The 20568-nt window shown below is 36.6% G+C and overlaps 1 protein-coding gene across 15 annotated transcripts in view; it reads right to left on the bottom strand.

Annotated features, from left to right (window-relative positions):
- LOC145992033 (uncharacterized) overlaps positions 1-20568 on the bottom strand; it is a 280869-nt gene that overhangs the window by 138351 nt on the left and 121950 nt on the right. Inside the window, exons 4-5 of one of the 15 annotated variants that reach the window (XM_083128122.1) lie at positions 19929-20138; positions 15182-15613 (exon numbers count right to left, since the gene is read on the bottom strand). The exons of 12 other annotated variants lie outside the window; for them this stretch is intronic. In XM_083128122.1, coding sequence (XP_082984248.1) covers positions 15289-15613; positions 19929-20138 — 535 coding nt within the window. In that variant the 3' untranslated portion in view covers positions 15182-15288. Of the gene's footprint in view, positions 1-15181; positions 15614-18750; positions 19070-19928; positions 20139-20568 lie in introns of those variants that run through there. 2 more of the 15 variants (XM_083128123.1, XM_083128131.1) reach the window with 2 other exon arrangements.

Raw genomic sequence — 20568 nt, 5'->3', positions numbered from 1 at the left:
ATCAGATGCTCTATACCAGAACAATGATCCCACACAAAAAAGAGTCAAGTCTAGCAGTGGTGCAAAATACAACAATTTAATCAAGCCCATATGGTCACAAATCAAGACTGGCAGTGGAATCAAACAATACAACACCCTGCCCAAAGAATTTGTGTGGGTTGATGATGTCAGGAAACTTGAAGATAGGTTATTGGTGATAGCTGGGGAGGAAAATGCTGGCAACAACAATTTTTACAATGAAAAGGTTGGAATTATGGACATGATAAGCACAAAATTGTCTAATTTTATAGTGAATGACACTAAGGGGATTGGATATCTCATAAAAATTATTAATACTCTACCACCTAAATTTTGGAATATTTCTGAGGGTCGGGGCCTTGTTAATGACATTATAAACAAGCTGCCATTTGAACTACACATTCCAGGCTATCAGTATTGTGGTCCAGGCACAAAATTGGATCATAGATTAAACAGAGGGGATCCTGGTGTTAATCCCCTAGATGCTGCTTGTAGAGACCATGACATAGCATACAACACACATTCTGATCTTGACAAGAGACATGTTGCAGACAAGAAATTAGAAGAGGCTGCATTTGGCAGATTTGTAAGCAAAGATGCTTCTTTGAGTGAAAAAATAGCAGCATTGGGAACCACCATAGCTATGAACACCAAACAAAAATTGGGGTGGGGGTTGTGAATATGTATATAATAAACCTACAATGAAGGCCAAGGGTGTTATGTATCAAGTACCTTATGCAGGTCTCAAATCTCTTAAAACTATTGACAGTCTTTTGACCAAAAAGCAGCGCAAGAAAAAAAATTCTTGTATTGCAAAGGGGCATGGTATGAAATTGTTACTTAGTACCCCCCCAATTAAAAAAATTACAACAATCTAGAAAAAAATCACATGTGGGGGGATTTATATTTACCATCCCTGCCATCTTAGCTGCTCTCGGGGCTGTTGGGAGCTTGGCTGGGGGATCAGCTGCCATAGCAAAAACAGTAATAGATGCCAAGAAAAATAGGGCTGAATTAGATGAGCAGAGGCGCCATAACCTGGCCATTGAGAAACAAGGCAAAGGTGTTAAGAGAGCCATGAATAAGTTTAAAAAAAACAAGAGCCGCTTACAAACCAAGATATTGAAGCTTTAATCAAGCCACTGGGCATCAAACATTTTAGAGGTGTGTACATGTCTGATTCTCTACCAGAACAACCACTCAACAAAGAGTGTGGCATTGTTAATTTGGATAAGTTCAAAAATCAGGGCACTCACTGGATTTGTTATCTTAAATATTTAAAAAATAAGGCATTTGTGTTTGATTCATTTGGAGGTGTTCCACCTGAAAATTTAATAAAATATCTAAATTCAGCTAATCTTTATTACAATAATGCCCGTGTTCAAAATTTCAGAGATGTTAATTGCGGACATTTGTGTTTATCTGTTCTTAGATATATGTCTCAAATAAATAAACCATCAATTGAAGATTTTCAAAAAGCCTTGTGGTATCTGAAACATCATGGGGGTATTTCATCTCACCAGCCAAAATTCAATATTGAAACTCAAATTGCATGATGACATAGTGTATCCCAAAACAATAGCTCTCAGAGCATTTTATGGCATGTACCTAATCCCCAATATTACACACCACAACAACACAATTGCAGTTGGGGATGAAAAAATTGTCATTACTCCAGGGCAGTATAATCTCTCCACTCTAAATGCTCAATTACCCAGAGGTGTAGTGTTAAGTCAAAATTCTGTCACTCACAGAGTAGAAATTGTATCTGCTACAGAAACAGTGGATCTGGGTACTATAGGAGAGCTGTTAGGATTTGAAAACAACACAAAACTTGAACCAGGCATCAAACACACTGCTATGAATATACCTAAATTCTTAGCCATAGAGACTCTGAATATTCACTGTAATGTGGCTGAGGGTATGATCACCAAATCAAATGGCATAGGCACTCACAAACAAACAGGCATCATTGCAACATTCAAACCTAATTCTGAATTCATGGAGCCCATCATCTACAATCCATCCCCAACATTATATTTTCCTGTGTGCCATAATAGAATAGATTATATTGAATTGATGGTCACTAATGAAAAAGAAGAATTAGTTGATTTTGCTGGAGCCACAACAACTGCAATCATAGAGATTAACATTTAAATAAAAATACATACAAGAAAAAAATGGAAAATATTGAGAGTTATGAGCTACAATCATTCCCCCCAAACAGGAGGACATTTGCAAATTTAAATCAACCCAACACAGAGATTGAGGTTGATCTTGATGTGGGGGATGGATTTATACACCCCCACAGAGCAGATCTATACATCAAATTTGATGTTGTAAAGCTCGATGGAACAGATTATCCGGCAAATTCTAATATAAGACTTGTAGACAATTTTGTGCCACATCTATTCTCTGAAATTGAGATCAGAAAGCATGGCGTTGTTATAAACAGAGTGGATTATCCCGGCATTACCTCCACAGCTTTGGCTACATTAAAATTATCCAAAACCGAGGCTTCTTACTACAAAATAGGTGGATTTGAGGCTGGTGATAAGATATTATCTAAGAACCACACAGTGCTGTTCCCTATGCGCCTATTGCCAGGATTCTTCTCAGATTACAAAGATATTATGTGGAAGGGTGGGTTAAGAATTACATTTAGAAGAGCTGCAAATGATAACAATGCTTTGATGAGGTACAGCACATTAAACTCTACAGGGGAAGCTCTGCCTAATACCCTACCAGATGCAGGCAAATGCATTATTCAGACTATGGAGTTAAGAATCCCTGTTGTTGAATATGAGGCCAGTTATGCTCTTAAATACAAAGCTGATATAATAAAAAATCCACAAATTCCTCTACAATTTTATACATATCAATGTGTACAGAAGCCCGCATCTGGTGCATATTATGAGTTTGATGCTACAAATTCATTCTCCAGCATACAATACGACATGCCTGATTTTGTAGTGGTATTGTTTCAGACTGGAAGACACAACAATCAGGAAAAAAATTCAAGTAAATTTGATAGCTGCAACATCAAGAACATATATCTTAAAAATGGCAGAAATGAGGTATTTCCTAGAGAAAATTACAATTTAGACATGTCCAAGGATGATTTCCTCAAATTATATGAGGCATTTTCGGCATTCAAAAGAGTCACTACTGGCAATACTGACATGTATTACACACCAGATGAATTCAAGGCACAGAGACCCATGTTTGTAATCAACACTTCAAAAAGGAAACAAGTTGTGGTGAATGACAGGACAAATATTAAAATTATCTGTGAATTCCATGAGGCTTTACCTGATGACACCATATGTAGTGTTATTCTCATAGGTGAAAAATCATATGTTTATGATGCAAGAAATGAGAGAGTCACGGAGCAATTCTAGAAGAATTGCATTATCTTAATACTAGATATACAAGTTGAGCCTGGTGCCCAATTGAACTTAAACCGGAAGTAAATATGTGTGTATTTTGTGTGTCTGTGTGTGTGTATGTATATGTGTGTGTGTAAATATGTTTGATATGAATAATAAAAAATTCTGTATATTAAATCAAACAAATTCAATTTATACAAATCTGCTATATTTTTGTGTTGTTTAAAAAATATGAGGAGCACTGCAACAACATACCCACATTTTTCAGCCACTCTCACAATACTAGCTGATATGTAATACAAATTTTTTTTTATCGTGAAGGTACCTTAAAATATACAGCATAAAAAGCTAGGAGTCACCCGGGTGAGTCAGCTTCCCCATTTTCCATCTACTCTACTACAAAAATGGGGAAGCTGACTCACCCGGGTCGGAAGTAAATATGTGTGGGTGTGGGTGGGTGTATGTGTGTATGTGGGTAGGTGTGGGTGGCTTTTTGGCCTAGTTTTAAGTGTAGCCAAAAAAAATATCAAGAGGGGCATATTTTTGACAAATTTATGGACAACAATCTCACAGAAGTGCCTTTTGTAAGTATGGGCAAATCAATCTGAGGGGGGTTCATACTTTCCGAGAAATTCCAGAGGGCATTTTTACAAAAATCTTGGATTAGACAGGGTTCCACACTTGAGCAAAAAGCTCATATGCTCATGTTGAGCTAGTTTTAAGTGTAGGCAAATCTGCTTGAGGGGGGTTCATACTTTCCTGAGTTTATAATACAGTCAATACAACTACTACTGCTGTATATATGCTATGAAACTGAACCAGCCCTTCTCACTTATACCACATGTTAGTTTGATACCTAAGCTACCTTCCAGTAAATTGACTCTTCCTTCCAACATTAGGTGCATGCGCAGCAACGAGAGAAATAGAGTATCGTTGGAGTTGGCAGTCTAAAGTTGTGTAGAGAGAACCCCACTATTGTGAAAGTTTTGGTGATTCTCGCCGTACCTCCAGGACAGACAGTAAATGTGTTACTATTCATTTTTGGAACATAACCTGCGACCTGCATTGCGAAAGAAGAGGGGACACTTTCTGCTGAATACTTCCAACTTTTGCGATACAATGCTCAGGAGGATGTAGCGGAACCTGTGGCTGATTTCTTAGCTTGATGGGGCTCGCAGATGCTCTACCAGCCCCAGTAACTTTGATTTGATTCCTGAGATGAAGCTTCCGAACTGTTCTAGAGATTCTTCAGGCATTAGACCACTCCATTCAAACCATCAACAGAACAGGCACTGCTACACAAATACTATGACTTCCACATCTCTGGCAACGGTTGTACACAATGCTGGAGACTACATCAAAGGGCTGTAAAGTTTCACAGAGGTATATCTTTTGTATCATTTGAGAATAAATAGTTGCCGCAATTTATTAACTTTCCAACCAACGTACAATATCTTTCACTTTGGCGAAAGTGGTGTTGGGTTCGATTCCTGGTGGAGGCACATTGCACAGTTGAGAGAAAATGGTTGTTCTTAAAACAACCCTACAATTCCTACAAAACCTTTTGTAATCAAGGGGTCCCGGGTTCAATACCTGGTGGAGGCACATAGTGGTTCGGAACACACTTTAAACTATAGGTCCAGTTCTGATTAGTCTTACTGTGAATAAAGTGGGCATAAAACAAACATCCCCAAGCTTCAACTGATTTTGCATGCAAACCCAAATCAACTGTGACCTCTGTTTGCTTAGTGTTTGCCTGCAAGATCAGTGAAGATTGGCAAACTTGGTTTTGTTGCAGTAGTGCAAGTGCACACCTAATTCTCATGTTCACATATTAAATTCACATTTAATTTCCAGAAGTCAGGATCTTGCAGGTCCAAGTTCCAGCCTTGCCATAGATATTTCCTTATGCTCACTTCATCTAATGATCATTCATCCTAAAACAGCAAAGCAAAATAAGAAAAATATGAAATATAAATCAATGTTCTTCTTCAAAGTTCGCATAACCACTTTTTGTGGATGCAAAATAATCTAACTCAGTTATTCTTAATGGTTTTTATTTTATCTGAGATGTTTCGTCCTGGTTTCCCAGAACTTTTTGGAGCACACACCAACATACACATACAACACACAACCTCACATGGCTAGTCACTCTAAACTTCTAAGGAATGATGATCGGCAGGTTCTGTGATCTGTAAAAGAAGCTGTTCCTCTAAATATATGGAAAGAACTTAAATATTAGATTGATGATCGTAAAGTTACCAATGGCTCTCATGTTGAACATTTAATAATTGAAGAAAATATTGCAAGTTGTGACGTCATTCACTGTATTTGGTACGTTTCTACTCTGCCATTGCAGCAATGAGGAGGGATATATTTATTAACAAGGCATAATCTGTCGAAAAAAAAAGAGTGGCAATTGCAAAATGGGAGCCTAAATGTGAAATATGAACACAATCATGAATTATTATGAGTGTTTTATTATAAAAGTGAATTTGGAACGGTGAAAGTAACAGATAGGACCTTGAAATGCCAGAAAAAAACAACATTGACACATGTGCAATGCTGCCGTTTAGGGAGGTAATTTAAGTAAAATGGGGGAAATTATTGAATTAAGTACCATGTATTATTGAATAAATAACTTTATGTTTAATTTAATGATGTGTATATATATATTTACATGCATTTATACATATAACTGTAAGAGAATTCTATTTCCAGCAGTTACCGTCAAACTCTGCCAGGAGTATAAAAAATCTCCACTGGCAGCTATATTAAAAAACGTAAGTAGTAAATTTAATTTCCATAAATACCTGCCTCTGATGATACATGAAGGAAAACATATCCCAAAGACATATACATCTCAGGCCAGGAATCAAAACCAGAATCTTTGGTGGTGAGATCATGCATTGACCACTTACATGTTCAGCCAAGAGGTTACTTTATTTATGAAGTCTGTTTTCTTGTCAATTAAATATTTTGTCATTTCGAATGTTTCAGGGTGATATTTCATTCAAGTTGCTTGAAATCTTAAATAGTTAATTTCAAGGGTGAAATATCCAAGAAATAGTGATTTTGGAGTGTTTATATACAGATTTAAACACAAACTGTAGCTCCAAAAGAAATTTATTTCACAAAATTAAATAAACACAAATTATTTCTTATAATTTCCATTGAACAACTTCAAAAGAATGTCAAAATATAAAATCATTGTGACTGAGACAATACTAGTGGTATAGGTCACAGAAAGTACTAGTTTAATCACAGATCCTTATAAACAAAATTTCAGCATCCTGCACAATATGCAAAAATGCTTCCTATCAAGAGTTCAGACATGCTGAAACACATGAAACAAACACAAGTATATGTATTTTTTTTTTATTAAATAACAGCTATCTTTATTAATCTCTATCAAAGTTAACCTAAGAAAGTCAAACCATGGTAGATTATTATGGCACAGTTGCAATGTAATATTTGCATTACAAAATTTAGAATTTCTCTAAAATGCATTCTAATATCAGTACCAATCAAGTAACAATATAATGCAACGTACATGGAAATCACATCTCGTATACCCATTCATGACATCTCCTTTTAAATAAGCTACATTAACTGGTTATTAAGAAACTATATACTTTAGGGTCAACATCTAAGTATAGCCTATCCTTTTCCCCTATTCCCCATCACTTTTTATATCTTCGTATTGTCTGCCCCTTCTTATCTCTTTTTTTCACTTCTTCACACAATATATATATATATATATATATATATATATATGTTATATCTCACACAGATATCTCTTGGTGAATGTAAACCCTAATGCATATTGATTCTCCATATTCCAAACATAACGTTACAAGCATCTTCAAATCATCCGTTCGCAATTGTAGAGTGTAGTAATGAATGCCATTGAAATTCTACTTTATGTGCAAAACTTCTAAAACAGATTACACAATAAAATGGCTTTTCTGGTGTGTGAACCTTCATGTGTTGCTTTAAGTTACTCTTTAAGCTGCAACTTTTTCCACATACGTTACATACGAATGGCTTTTTACCAGTGTGAACAGAAAAATGTCTCTTGACATCATTTGCTCTGCAAAACACTTTAGAGCAAATTGAACACATGTACCTCTTTTCGCATTCCTGACTGACGTCAAAATTCAACCCAGAGTCATGTAATGCAGGAACAGTTGTGGACCTGGCAGAAATAAAAGTAAAGTATTCAGTTTTTGAGCAAGAAAAATCCTCGCTAAAATCTTACAGAATTTCACTTATAATCTCATTGTTATTCTGTTCTTGTTACCAATAATAGCAGAACAGCCGATTACTTGTAAAGAAGCATTACCTTTCATGGATGGAAAAAAAACTCACATATGATGTATGGTGTAAATGGTACGTGAAATGAAGATAGAATGAGAGAGCTGAAGAAGGCCATAATCATTACATAAGGAATAAATTGTGAAAGGAGTAAAGAAGCGTAAATGAAAGAAAAGGAGTTGAAAAAGAGGAACAGTGTAGAGAAGAGGAAAACAGTGAAAGGATACAAAGTAAGTGGAAACAAGATGGAAAGGAAGAAGAAAACAAAGGAATGGAGAGATGAACAAACAAATAAAATAAAATTCATGGGTGTGTCAGCACTTTGGGTTATTTGCCCCATCACATTATTCAGGGAGATCCACTTGTCTAAGGAGTGGGGAAACATATCCACAGAGGAACAGTGGAGAGACATGAAAAATGAGGGAGGAGGACACTTAATCTCAGAACCAGCTCACCCAAGGAAAGAAAACTATAGAATTGAAGATGACAAGCATTTATATACATTTCTTGTTTACTGCAAAGTATCAGATTCTCAAGGTCAAAAGGCAACTTTAAAACAGATAAAATAGTTTAAATTTCTTTATTAGAAAAAGCAACTTATTATCTCTAGAAGTGTGCACTTGCAAAGAACAAAAAATATGAGAAAGATACCTACGCACATACAGATGTACTATGTAGATTATTTTTTCAATGAAAAATGCAAGCTTGACCAGGACTCGAACCTGTGCCATTGGTATACCACTGAGCTGCCGAGCCAGCCTGGCTTCGTCTGATTTTTGTCTCCTGTGTATGTCTAAATATGGAATTGACACCTCTATGCTGGGAGGAACCAGGCAATACCTACAGTGTTTCAAAGGCAACAGATCTCATTGCAGAAGTACTAGAAGAGACAATTCCACACAGATAAAACAGCGAGAGCAAAAAAATCAGGCGAAGCCAGGCTGGCTCGGTAGCTCAGTGGTATAGCAATGGCACGGTATGCCAGAGACCCAGGTTCAGGTCCTGATCGAGCCTGCATTTTTCGCCGAAAAAATCTACATAATACATACGCATGTTTAGTTTTGGATCCTTATGTACACCTGTCTAAAAAGTTCAGTGAATGGTGTGATACATCAATGGCAACATGACCAAGATACACGTGCATGCACATGGCTGTCAGGGTAAACACGTTGTGAGCAGTCGAACGTAGTCAGTGTGAAAGTAGTGTCAAAGTGCAATGGAGCAAAGAGTGAACATCAAGTTCTACAAATTGGGGAAACGGTGACCCAGACACATGAAATGTTGATGCAAGTTTACGGGATGGAAGTCATGAGCAGAAAATGTATTTACGACTCGTTCAAACATATTTGTGTTGGGAAAAATACAATTGAGGATGAGCCACGTTCAGGTTGGCCTTCGACAAGCAGAAGCCTAGACATGATCAAGCGAGTGTGACACATGCTGGTATGAGATTGGAGACTGACTCTACAATGGATGGTGAGGGAATTCGGCATTAGCAAAGACAAGGTGAACAGCATTGTCCACAAAGATTTAGGTAATCAGAAGATCTGTTCTTGGTTTGTACTGCACAAACTGACAAACAAACAGCAAGCAAAACGGATGGAAACCTCTTTAGATTTCATTACCATGTGTGACCAGGGTCCATCTTTTCTGTGAACCATCTTCACGTAGAATGAGATCTGATACTATTGGTTCAATCCAGAATCGAAGTGGCAATCCATAGACTGGCATTTAATGTCTTCCCCGAGACACAAGATTTGCCTGAAAAAATTCAAGGTCAAAACAATGTTGATCACCTTCTTCGACAACAATGGCATTATCCATATGGAATTCATTCCTGCTGGATAAGCCATGAATGCCCCACTCTAAAAGGAAGTTTTGGAATTATTGCTACGACGCATCCAGCATATTTGGCTAGAGTTGCACAGGACTGGACAGTGGATGTTGCTACACGAAAATATGCCTGTGCACTATGCGATTCATTTGATCAAGTTCTTAGCTCAGCGTGGCATACCTGTTCTCGATTATCCACCGTACTTCCATAAGAGCCACGATAGCTCAGTCGTTAGGGCACCTGACTACCATGCGAGACACCCGGGTTCTATCCCCGGCGAAGGGTGTGTCATGAAAGGTGCATGTTTTGTGGATGTGGCAGCAATCCAAGAACGTGTGACAACGGTGCGATCGATTCCTAAAAGGCCTTTGCTGACAATTCCCAGAAGCTTTATGGATGTTACCAAAAGTGTGCTCTGGCAGAAGGCGATTATTTTGAAGGCCATTAAAGGTAATTTGTTTGTATCCTTTGTTTTGTTTGTGTTCTGATACAATTCACCGAGATTTTTAGACACAGGGTATATATTTTTGGGGTAACACAAATATGTTACATGAAGAACACTCATGAATGTTTGTCATAATAGTTACATTAAATTGCCAAAATTTCCTGCATAATTTCTGAAATTCAAGTAAGCCTACTGTGAAACCTGGTTCACAGATAAGGATGTATCTGCATCTACAGGGTGTCCCACGAACGGCGCAACTGGGAATTAAGAGTGGCGTTACTTTGTAACCGAAACCTGTACATACAGTACATAAGTCATACACCAAATGTTAGCCCTGTCCAAGTAGATATTTTTAAACATAGAAACAACAAACGGGGTGCAGTGTTGTTCATGCAGTGTTAAAACACCCATTTGGACCGGTACGCCTTTACGAGGCATTTCAGGATTGGATATACGAGAAAACGATCGGTTTTCTTCTCTGAACTATAGATAGCAAAATAGTCCACCTACCCAAGGTGGAAATTGACGTCTAAATTTCCATATGAATGTTTGACATGCAATTTTCCATGCTTTGTGGAAAAATAAATTTACACTTTCACTTACATTTGGCAACACTGCATGAACAACACTGCACCCCGTTTTGTTGTTTCTGTGTTTAAAAATATCTACTTGGACAGGGCTAACATTTGGTGTATGACTTATGTATGTACAGGTTTCGGTTACAAAGTAAAGCCACTCTTAATTCCCAGTTGCGCCATTCGTGGGACACCCTGTACTTAATTCATCATTATCATCACCGTAATTCACTTAATGTGGGAGAAAATGTAAAATATTGAATATAATGTAAGAATATTTCACCAAAGAATAATTTTTTCTATATTTTGTAACATCAAGAGTGAACAAATTGAACCAATATGCAAGGGGATTGCTGACTGATGAGTGAAGAAAGTGTCGTACTTGACGTTTGGTTCAAAATTCAATCCTCAATAAGGTAAACAGTACTTTGTATCTCTATTTAACTACAGCTGCAGTTTGGATTAAAAGTGGACTTGAAACAAACCGAAACTCATGTTGATACTCTTTTTGCTTCCTGTTGATATGAATGGTGAAACTTGGACAATGTTGCAATTGAAAGTGGCTCACCACAGCTAAAAATGTAGAATCTATTTCTGCTATACAGCAACAGTTTACCAGAACATTTCCTAAAAATTAGGACTGTGGCACTTGCAGTTTGAATCAGTATTAATACTTAGAGGCATGCATATTTTGTTTTTGACGAAAACACGAAATGTGAAATAACACATTCTAATGTTAATTTTTCATGTTTCTGAAAGGTGTGAGGGGCATTTTCCTACCCTGTTTTGTCACGAAATGAACTGCAAAATGCGAAATAACTCTTAAAACACGAAATTTACCATTTTTATACCGGCGCCTGCTGTAAATATTTGAGAAGCTAAAATGGACTCCTTTACACAGGAATAAACTTAATATTCTGGTATGATTTAATGTGCTATTTAGAAGGGATATGTTTATTTTGTGTAATAGTGCGGTTTTTAAATCAAATTTGGGATTATATTCACATTTTTTAAAACCAAAATGCAATTTTATGTGGTGCTTTTTCACCGCTATAACAACGAAATTTCATTTTATTTACTGCTTTTCAACCCAAAATTGACTCTGTTTTTGTACCGAAATTTTTATTTTTTATTTACCAAAAATATGTGCCTCTATTAATACTGTTGTTGATACTCTTATACCAATACTTAATCACTGTAACAAATTACAAGAGTTCACAATATTTATAAATTATAGTACATATGTGTTCCATTATCTATACCATATCACTCTGCCAAACTGTTACTTTAAATATTCGTAAGTTGGCACATGAAAAAATCAGTGTATTAAAGTGGCTATCATTTAATCACAAAGCAACTTCTTTTTCACATGATACTAGTGCAGAAATTAATTAAAACTACTCATTTTGCATTACATCTGGGATATTTACTCTTCAAAAGTGTCATGTAGCATTTTGCGGGCCCCACAACATATCTTAACTCCAGAAAAATATAAAAAATAACACAATCAACTTTTTCTACATAAAATTTGTGGAGAATTAACACAAAAGTGTGCATATTGCGTAACTACAAGGATGTATGAATTCTGTAGAAGTGTCAGAGTCATTTTGATTATCTCGTGAGATACCAAAACTGCAATTAAATTTACACCTTTACATCAGCTGTAGCTCAGTTCTTATATTTCTCAGATAACAAATGTATGAGAGAATGGTTCCTAAGATCATCCGTGGTTGAAAAACTTCTACTACAACATTTGCAACAAAATGGTTTAGCTGGTGTGTGGATCTTCATATGTGCTCTTAAGTTATCCTTCACATTAAAACGTCTTCCACACACTTCACAACCATATGGCTGCTCTCCTGTGTGGATAACACTATGTCTCCTGACATCTCTTGCAGAGTAAAACTGTTTCGAGCACGAACATGAGTGTTTTTTATTAATCGCTTCGAAAAGGCCGAAACTGACTGATGCATCCAACAAGGCAACAGTTGAGGACCTGATAGGGGATCAAAAATTTTATCTAGTAAGCATTTTGTAAAAATAAAACAATCTTAATGCAATTTCGACCAGGTAAAAATTCTCATGTATCACAACCCCACATGAACCCATGACTAGTTCATATATAAAAATTGATATACCTGTACTTGTTCTACTATTATTTTCCATTATGGTAAATTTTTGGTCACAAATTTATCAACTTTAATTACTAGCCCAGTCCATTATTTCTTAACATTTCCAAACATCTAGTGCTAATCGCGAAACCTACACAGCACAGTGGTTAGGGTTCCTACATTTGAAACCTGTTTAAGTCATGTATGTTTCACTGTGATCATGTCTCCATCTACTTTCAATCACTTCTCTTTTCATCCTTGTCATGGTACACTTGCAGAGGGCCAAAATGGACATAAAACAGACAAAATAAAAATACTCTACTTGTAGTATTTTTACAATGCTTTTGTAAATTGCAGCATTACACATAAAGCAGATGTGGAAATACAGGGTGATCCATTTGAGATGTCAGAAAAGTAAACAGCATGCACAGTATGTTGTATGGTGTGGAAAATTTTCGAGTGTTACATGAACGCTAGCACCACTATGTGGCTGAAGTCCGTTCACTTGAAACGTATATCTTTTCTGCTTGTATTGCAAAAAACTGCTCAGAGATATGTATATTAACCTCTTGTATATAACCAATCGGTTCTGACATCTCAAATGGATCACCCTGCAAGTACAAAGAGACACTGATGTCATACACAGGACTTAAGAGCCAGCTTTGTGACACTTATTGGCACATCACCATGCCAGATGGCTAATTTTGCATGTAATTCATGTTGGTACCATATCATTTAGGTATTAAAGAATCCTTTTTCTTGCTGCATTTGCAAGTTTCCATTTTGTATTTATGTTTAGAGTTGGATACGTAAGTAACCACTTTGTGTTAACACAATTAAGAAAATATAATAAAAGCTATCTGGCAATTCCTTAACTACTTCTCAAACTATAAAGAGCATAAACTGCTAATGATCCACTTTGTTGTTGGAAAAGCATCAGTGAGCCTTTAAAGTACAAGGAAGTATTGTAAGTTAAAGCATATTATATAAAATCTAGAAACACTTTGCAATATGTATTGGGTTGGTGTACATGAAATGTCTAGATGAGGATGACAGTCCACAGACAATGTTCAGATGTGTAGTAACATTAAGGGTCAGGATAGTCTCCCTGGCAATCAGGCACTGCTGCCAATATTGTGCCAAAGTGCAAATCTCATACTGAAACTGTGACAACAAGAATTCATCTACTGCATATTCTGCGACCATCTACCTTACAGAAAGTGGTTGTGATTATAAATTGGGGAGAGGTCTGGTGAATACAGTGGTATTAGATGCATTATTTTTGGCACGTGGAGATGAGTGTTATTATGCACAGTCTTTTTGTTAACGTTGGATGCTTTTGGTAAAGATGTTGGTTCGTTTCTTGCAGTGCAATGGGCCGTACCTGGTCCAATCACTGTATTAATGCTTTTCACCACAATATGAGAGTCCCGCATGACCATGCAGTCTAAGACATCATGCTTTAGGCTTCAGCTAAGGGGACGCGCTCAAGTTTGATTCTCCTGGGGGAAGCCAACAACTTTCCTCCTGAGATTTCGGCCTGCACGAGACCGGTGGCCACACACCATCATGAGGAAATTGGGGAGTTACGAATGAGTTGTGTAAACCAGTCGTGGAAACCTACAACAACTGTGGGGTTTGTCGTGCTGACCACATGTCACACCGTAACTGGCTGGATGATCTCCCAGCTCGACAGTTGAGAGTGAGGCCGGTATGTACGCCCTGGCCCTAATGGGCTGTTGCTCCATAGGTAATTTTTACCACAATACAAGCACTATGGCCCATTTTGAAGTCTCAAATTACACTTACATGTTGAGTGTCAACGGTGACACGGCTACTACACAAGAGTGCACCTATTACTCAAATGACTGTTACAGCTTACCATCCACGTGCCTACAAAGTACATGGCATCACAAACCAATTCCTTTGAGTACTCTCACCTAACATGTTGTGAAGACAGACATTTGAAATGAATGAACTCAACACAATTTTCATGCTATTGGATACTGCTCCAAATGCATGATCTGTGAAGAAATTTACAGAGTGAAACAATCACAGATTTTTCTGAACAATCAAATTACTTATAATTAACAAGGAAATCAAGTTCACAGTGCACACTGTATTTTGACATACTAAATATTAATAAATACACTAGTTACTCACTTATTTTTTTTTCAATGGTAGTTCTACAAAAATACTTTTCAGTGCAATGTAAAATGATCAACCCCTTTAAACGACAGATATGTATATTCATGATATTCACAATTTGAACACTACACTCAAACAATACGAGTTACTTTACAATAAACTTCTTGAATAATACCCACCCTGCTTTGTTGCTAGTTTCAGTGGAGTAACAAACCTTAAATTGGCCACTGATAAGCTTTATTAAAAGAAATGTGTATTAAAGAAGGAATACAAATGAGTTAAAAATAAGTATGAAATTAAATAATAAGACAAGAAATAATTGGCATGTACTTTATTTTGCATGACTTCCATTTTCCAAAAACTGCTCGACATATATAGGAACGATATCAAAGATGGTCTGTTACAAACAGTTAACCGAACATTTACCTTATAAAAGTTCCCGCGGTTTCTCTTACATTATCTGAGGCAACGTATGTATAATACAATGTTCTTGAAACACTTTCTCAGATGAAAAGGTTCTACTACACACCCCACAACAGAATGGTTTGTCTGGAGTGTGAACCAGTTGGTGAGTCTTCAACGTACCCTTTCTATTAAATCTTCTTCCACACAATTGACAGGCAAAGGGCTTCTCTCCAGTATGTATCATGATGTGTCTCTTCAGATCTCTGAGAGTGTGAAACTGTTTAAAGCAAGTTGAACACATCTGTTTCTTTATTGACACTTTGGTAGCAGAGCTCAAGACAGTTTCTTTCAATGTGGCTGCACTTGAGGACCTAAGAGAAGCAAGAGCTAAATATGAGTTATTACATCAAACAGGACAATCAATTTCTTTTTTTTAAATAAATTTATCATAATAAGTAAGTAAGAGCCTAACAGATGCTCACACAAAATACCACATGTATATGGTACGACATTTCAACCTGAAGAGAGAATGTGACAAACATTCACATAGATATTTAAGCTACAATCCAGGTTTTAGGAATAACGTACTGTTGACCTACCAACTGAATTACCAAGTTAGCAAAAGTGCCAAACTGGTAGACGAATGGCCCAGTATGCCAGACCTATGTTCAAGTCCAAGTTGAGCCAGCATTTTTGCTTAAATTCTACATAGCACATCCCCATATGTGCGTTCCAAAACCTAAGGTACTGTAAACATGTGTATCGACTACATGGTCATGTAGTAGGGAGATTTTATCAATCTGGTATTTCTATAAATAGCATTTAGCTACATGCCATTTTGTTTTTATGAATTTTATATTCATACTGATAATTCACACATCCTGGATTTGTACAGTAAATCTCTAAAAACTACTTTATGCCTTGCAATCAAGGGGTCCCAGGTTTGATACCCTGTGGAGGCACATAGTGGTTGATATTCTACTTTTCACTGTAGGTACAGTCTTGACTAGCCTGTGTATAAAGTGGACTACAGTAGAAACAATACTACTCACAACTGATACCAGCTCCAGTACCAATACTGGAAAACTGTATCAATTCAAAGCAGTTCAGGGCATTTATAAATTTAAATTTGTAAGTTTCCCATTGGTCATATCCATCTATCAGAGTTCTGCTTTAAAATATTCGTAATATCGCATCAGATAATCACAAAATCCATTTCTTCACATAATGTTGCAAAAATATGATAATGATGCATTTTGCATAACTCCTACGATATTTAGATTCTGCAGAAGTGCTGCGTGGCATTTTTGTATACCCAGACGAGAAAATTTCAACCAGTATTTTCTGTTAAACTCCAACCAATACTTTGCAATATTGATGCATTTGTATCAGTTCATCCCTACCAAATACCCACTTTCTCCAAAAGTTACAGTAACTTAGTCATAAAGAGTGAATTAATCATTTCTAATTTTCCACTAATCAGTATGGTATCAGTAATCAAAAGATTAATATGGATATTTTATTGATATTAGCAAAAATTTCATATCGATCCATCTCTATACTGCAATTTGGTTATTTAACTTTGCTCATTTCTACACTCCTCAAAAAAAAAAGTTTAGAATATTGTTATATTAGGCAATAGGTGATAGGCACAGTGGCATATGTCGGCGAAAAGAAGAGAATATCCACCAGACAGATAGATGTCATATGTTGTTGCATTCAAAGGCCATGTTTATCACCTATTGTCTAACGTAGCAATATTCCAAAATTTTTGAGCGCAAAATAATCTAACAGTTATTTTTAGTGGTTTTTATTTGATTTTATCTGCGACGTTTCGTTCTGGTTTTCCAGAACGTTTTCAAGCTGCACATACAACACAACCTCACATGGCTAGTCACTCTACACTTCTAAGGAATGAATGTGTGTCCTTATTTCCTCCTAGGTAAAACTGGTTTTTCCACCTTGCAGGTGTTATAGCTGGCTGTTTCTCCACCTCCCCTCCATCCTGTAACCTAATCTTCTTGTCTTCCCTCCTCTCCACCTTGAACTGATCTGGCATGGTGAAATCTTCCATTTTTGTGCAGAAAATTGAAGGTTGCTCCGGAAACTTAACCAACTTGCTGTCCACATGCTTTTTTATTAGTTCTACCCATTTTATTCCAATTTCCCATTCGTTTTTGTTAATTTTCTCTCCCTTGTTTATGCATATGTGCTTTGTCTCTGCCACTTTCCTCTCTATTTTGTTTTCCCTCTTCTCCTTCATTTTTACTTTCTTAATCCTGTGCCCATTTTTGTGAGGAGCATATTTCTGTTTTCTTATTGCAACAATGCGGATGAATAACAAATCGTTAAGAGAGCAAATACAATGGAAAACCTAGGCACTCCATCACACTCTAACCAACAACCTTATCAATAATATCACGATCTGAACACACTACCTGCTTGGCAACTGATATGACATGTGTATGCATGTATCTTTCTCTGATAGGTTAATTAGATCTGGATCTACAATTTAGTGTGATCCAAACTATTGTGCAATGTACCTCCACTACATTTAACATGAAATCCTTGCTTATAAGCTGACAGCATCACCACTACACTCAGCAATAAAGGAAGAGTTTTCATATATATTGTTATTTGAATATCTTGTATTGCTCCATTCTCAAAGCACTTCAGAGATAGAATACCCAAGCCCCCTAAAATGTACATACCTGATTCTCTTGCAGCTTGGGCAAGGGCATTATAGATGTTTCTCTTGTAGATCTGACAATTAAATAACATGGTGCCTCTGTACATTATTTTATGGTCCACATAATGGGTGCTTCCTGGATGAAAATGTTTTGCTGTTAATGCTACAGAGTATAGTGGCACACTGGAAATGAGACATTGGAGTATGTTCCCTGGATCTTATTTCAACTTATCCTAGTAGGTTTTCGTTGAATCAACTTTTACATATGTGCAAAATACAACACTGTGGGTTCTGTGACCTTGAAGAAATATCCACATTTTAGTCCTGTTAGTCTTGGAAGTTTACAGTCCACTCAATGTTCATAATATATACCTCCATATATTTTTGCTCCTGCTTCTTTTAGATCATTTTATTATTTCTTTCTTAGCTGGATCCATGTCCAAGTTTTGAATGTGTGGCAAACTGAGATTCATCAAAGGTAACAGCTCTTTTATAGGCCAAAACACCTTTAAGTTTTGCACTTATAAATAAATTTCTCTTATCATGTAATAAATTTTCTGTATTGAGTTCCTGGATTTTGATACATAAGAGCATGTTTGCCTTTATTGTATTTTTCTTATTTTGAATTGTTTTCCTGCGTCTTTAGGCTAATCATGACCATGAAGACAAGATTATATCAAGGACACTCACAAAGAAGCACCTGCACCCAAGCTTGGACTTGAACCGACTGCTTTTGTTGGCAAGATTAGGCTTGGCTGTCAAAATTAAACATTTATTTTAATAATAAACCAGACATCCCCCCCCCCCCCCACAAAAAAATACAAAGTTCTCTCACTATAAAATGTGTTTATATGTATTTTCATGTTCTCTTAAAATATTTTCAGATTGAAAAGTTTTACTACAGGTTCTACAACAAAATGGCTTTTCAGGTGTGTGAATCCTCATGTGAGCCTTCATGTTGTCCTTCCGACTGAACCTTCTTCCACACAGTTTACAGCTGAAAGGTCTCTCCCCAGTATGGATCATAAAATGCCTCCTCAGGTCATTCAAACCAGAAAACTGTTTAGAGCAAATCGAACATGTCTTCCTCACTTTGTGCATTTCTCTATCAGAAACCACCACAGCAGCACTTGAGAACCTGGTAGGAATAAATGCAAAAAGTCAGATTCACATTAAGAAGATTCAAAATATTTTACAACATAAAGAATCCTTAAAGCAGCCCGAATCTTGCCAATACGCATGCAAAAGAGTATGGTTGGTTGGTTGTTTTTTTTTTTTTTTTTTTTACACATCATGCTCTTACTTCTTTAAGCTAACGTCATGATGAGGATGAATCATGATTATATAAAATTGATGCAGTTCGCCCAAGTTGGAAGAACATATAAAGAGCAATGGCTTTGTTGCAAGTTGAAACTGGAAGTGTTTCCAAAATAATTAGTGCTAAGCTGATACTCTTACAAATTCCTGCCAATACCAATAACTGAATACTGGATGAATTTAAAAGTTGTTTACAAAAATCATACTTTCTTCAGTCCACTTCATGCTCACATAGGCTAACTGAGACTGGAACTACAGTTTAAAGTGAGATCCAAAACAGTGGAAATGTGTCTCCACTGGGGGATCAAATCTGGGTTCCTTTGATTACAAACTGACCATGTTGCCACTAGGGAGACCAGCTTGATGCATGAAATCAGAAATATGTGTAAAATCCATGTTCACTGCAAACAGAACAATCTTATTTCGTATTTCCTGACATGCCACTAGGAACCCTGTTAAAAAGTAAACCTAACATGTATAGGGAAAAATTCCCACCTGGGATCATCCACCTCAGGATTCAAACCTGGGATATATTAATTTATTACTTAAATGTAGTTGAATAGCAAAATACTGTATATGTAACATTAAATGGGCTCATATCTTTTTGTTTAACATGTGTGTGTCTATTAAAAGCTCTATCAGTTGAATAACTTTTATTACAAATTCTGCAATAAAATTACCTTCCTGGTAAATGACTCCGCATATGTCTCTTTAGGTTGTTCTTCTGGCGAAAGCTCTTTCCGCATGTGTGACATGCATGTGGCTTCTCTCCTGTATGTATCACGGAGTGTCTCCTGAGTTCCTGTGCAGTAACAAATATTTTAGAGCAAACAGGGCATGCACGTTGAATTACTTTGAAAGCCACGTCCACCGTAGTAGTTCCTGAGTACCTGCCAGAAATTAAAGCAAGATATGAATTTCAAAGCAAACAAATTATTATTATTATTATTATTATTACTTACTAAACAAGGCATTGTTAGCGGACTGAACCTTACATACATACTATTATCAGTTACAATATTGAGTATTTGGTTTTTCACTTCAACATGGTTGTCACTCTCCACAGTGCCCTCAATGGTATAGTGGTAATGTTATTGTTATGTTAATGTTGTAGTGGTATAGTTATTGTTTGTACTAACTTTATGCTCACATATGTTAATTGATAACTGACATATAGTTTCAATTGGGATCGAAACCACTGTTCAATTTACCTACACCAGGGACCGAACTTGTGATCTCTTAATAACAAGTTAGCAGCATTCACATCATGACATTGGGGAGGCTTATGAGTTATGGCAACTGACCTTGAGATTGTAGTTT

The sequence above is a fragment of the Lepisma saccharinum genome, chromosome 9 (genome assembly GCF_977018435.1).
Source record: "Lepisma saccharinum chromosome 9, izLepSacc3.1, whole genome shotgun sequence".
Lineage (NCBI taxonomy): Eukaryota > Metazoa > Arthropoda > Insecta > Zygentoma > Lepismatidae > Lepisma > Lepisma saccharinum.
Note: the sequence above shows the minus strand (reverse complement) of the source record. Positions and strands in the feature narration are given on the sequence as shown.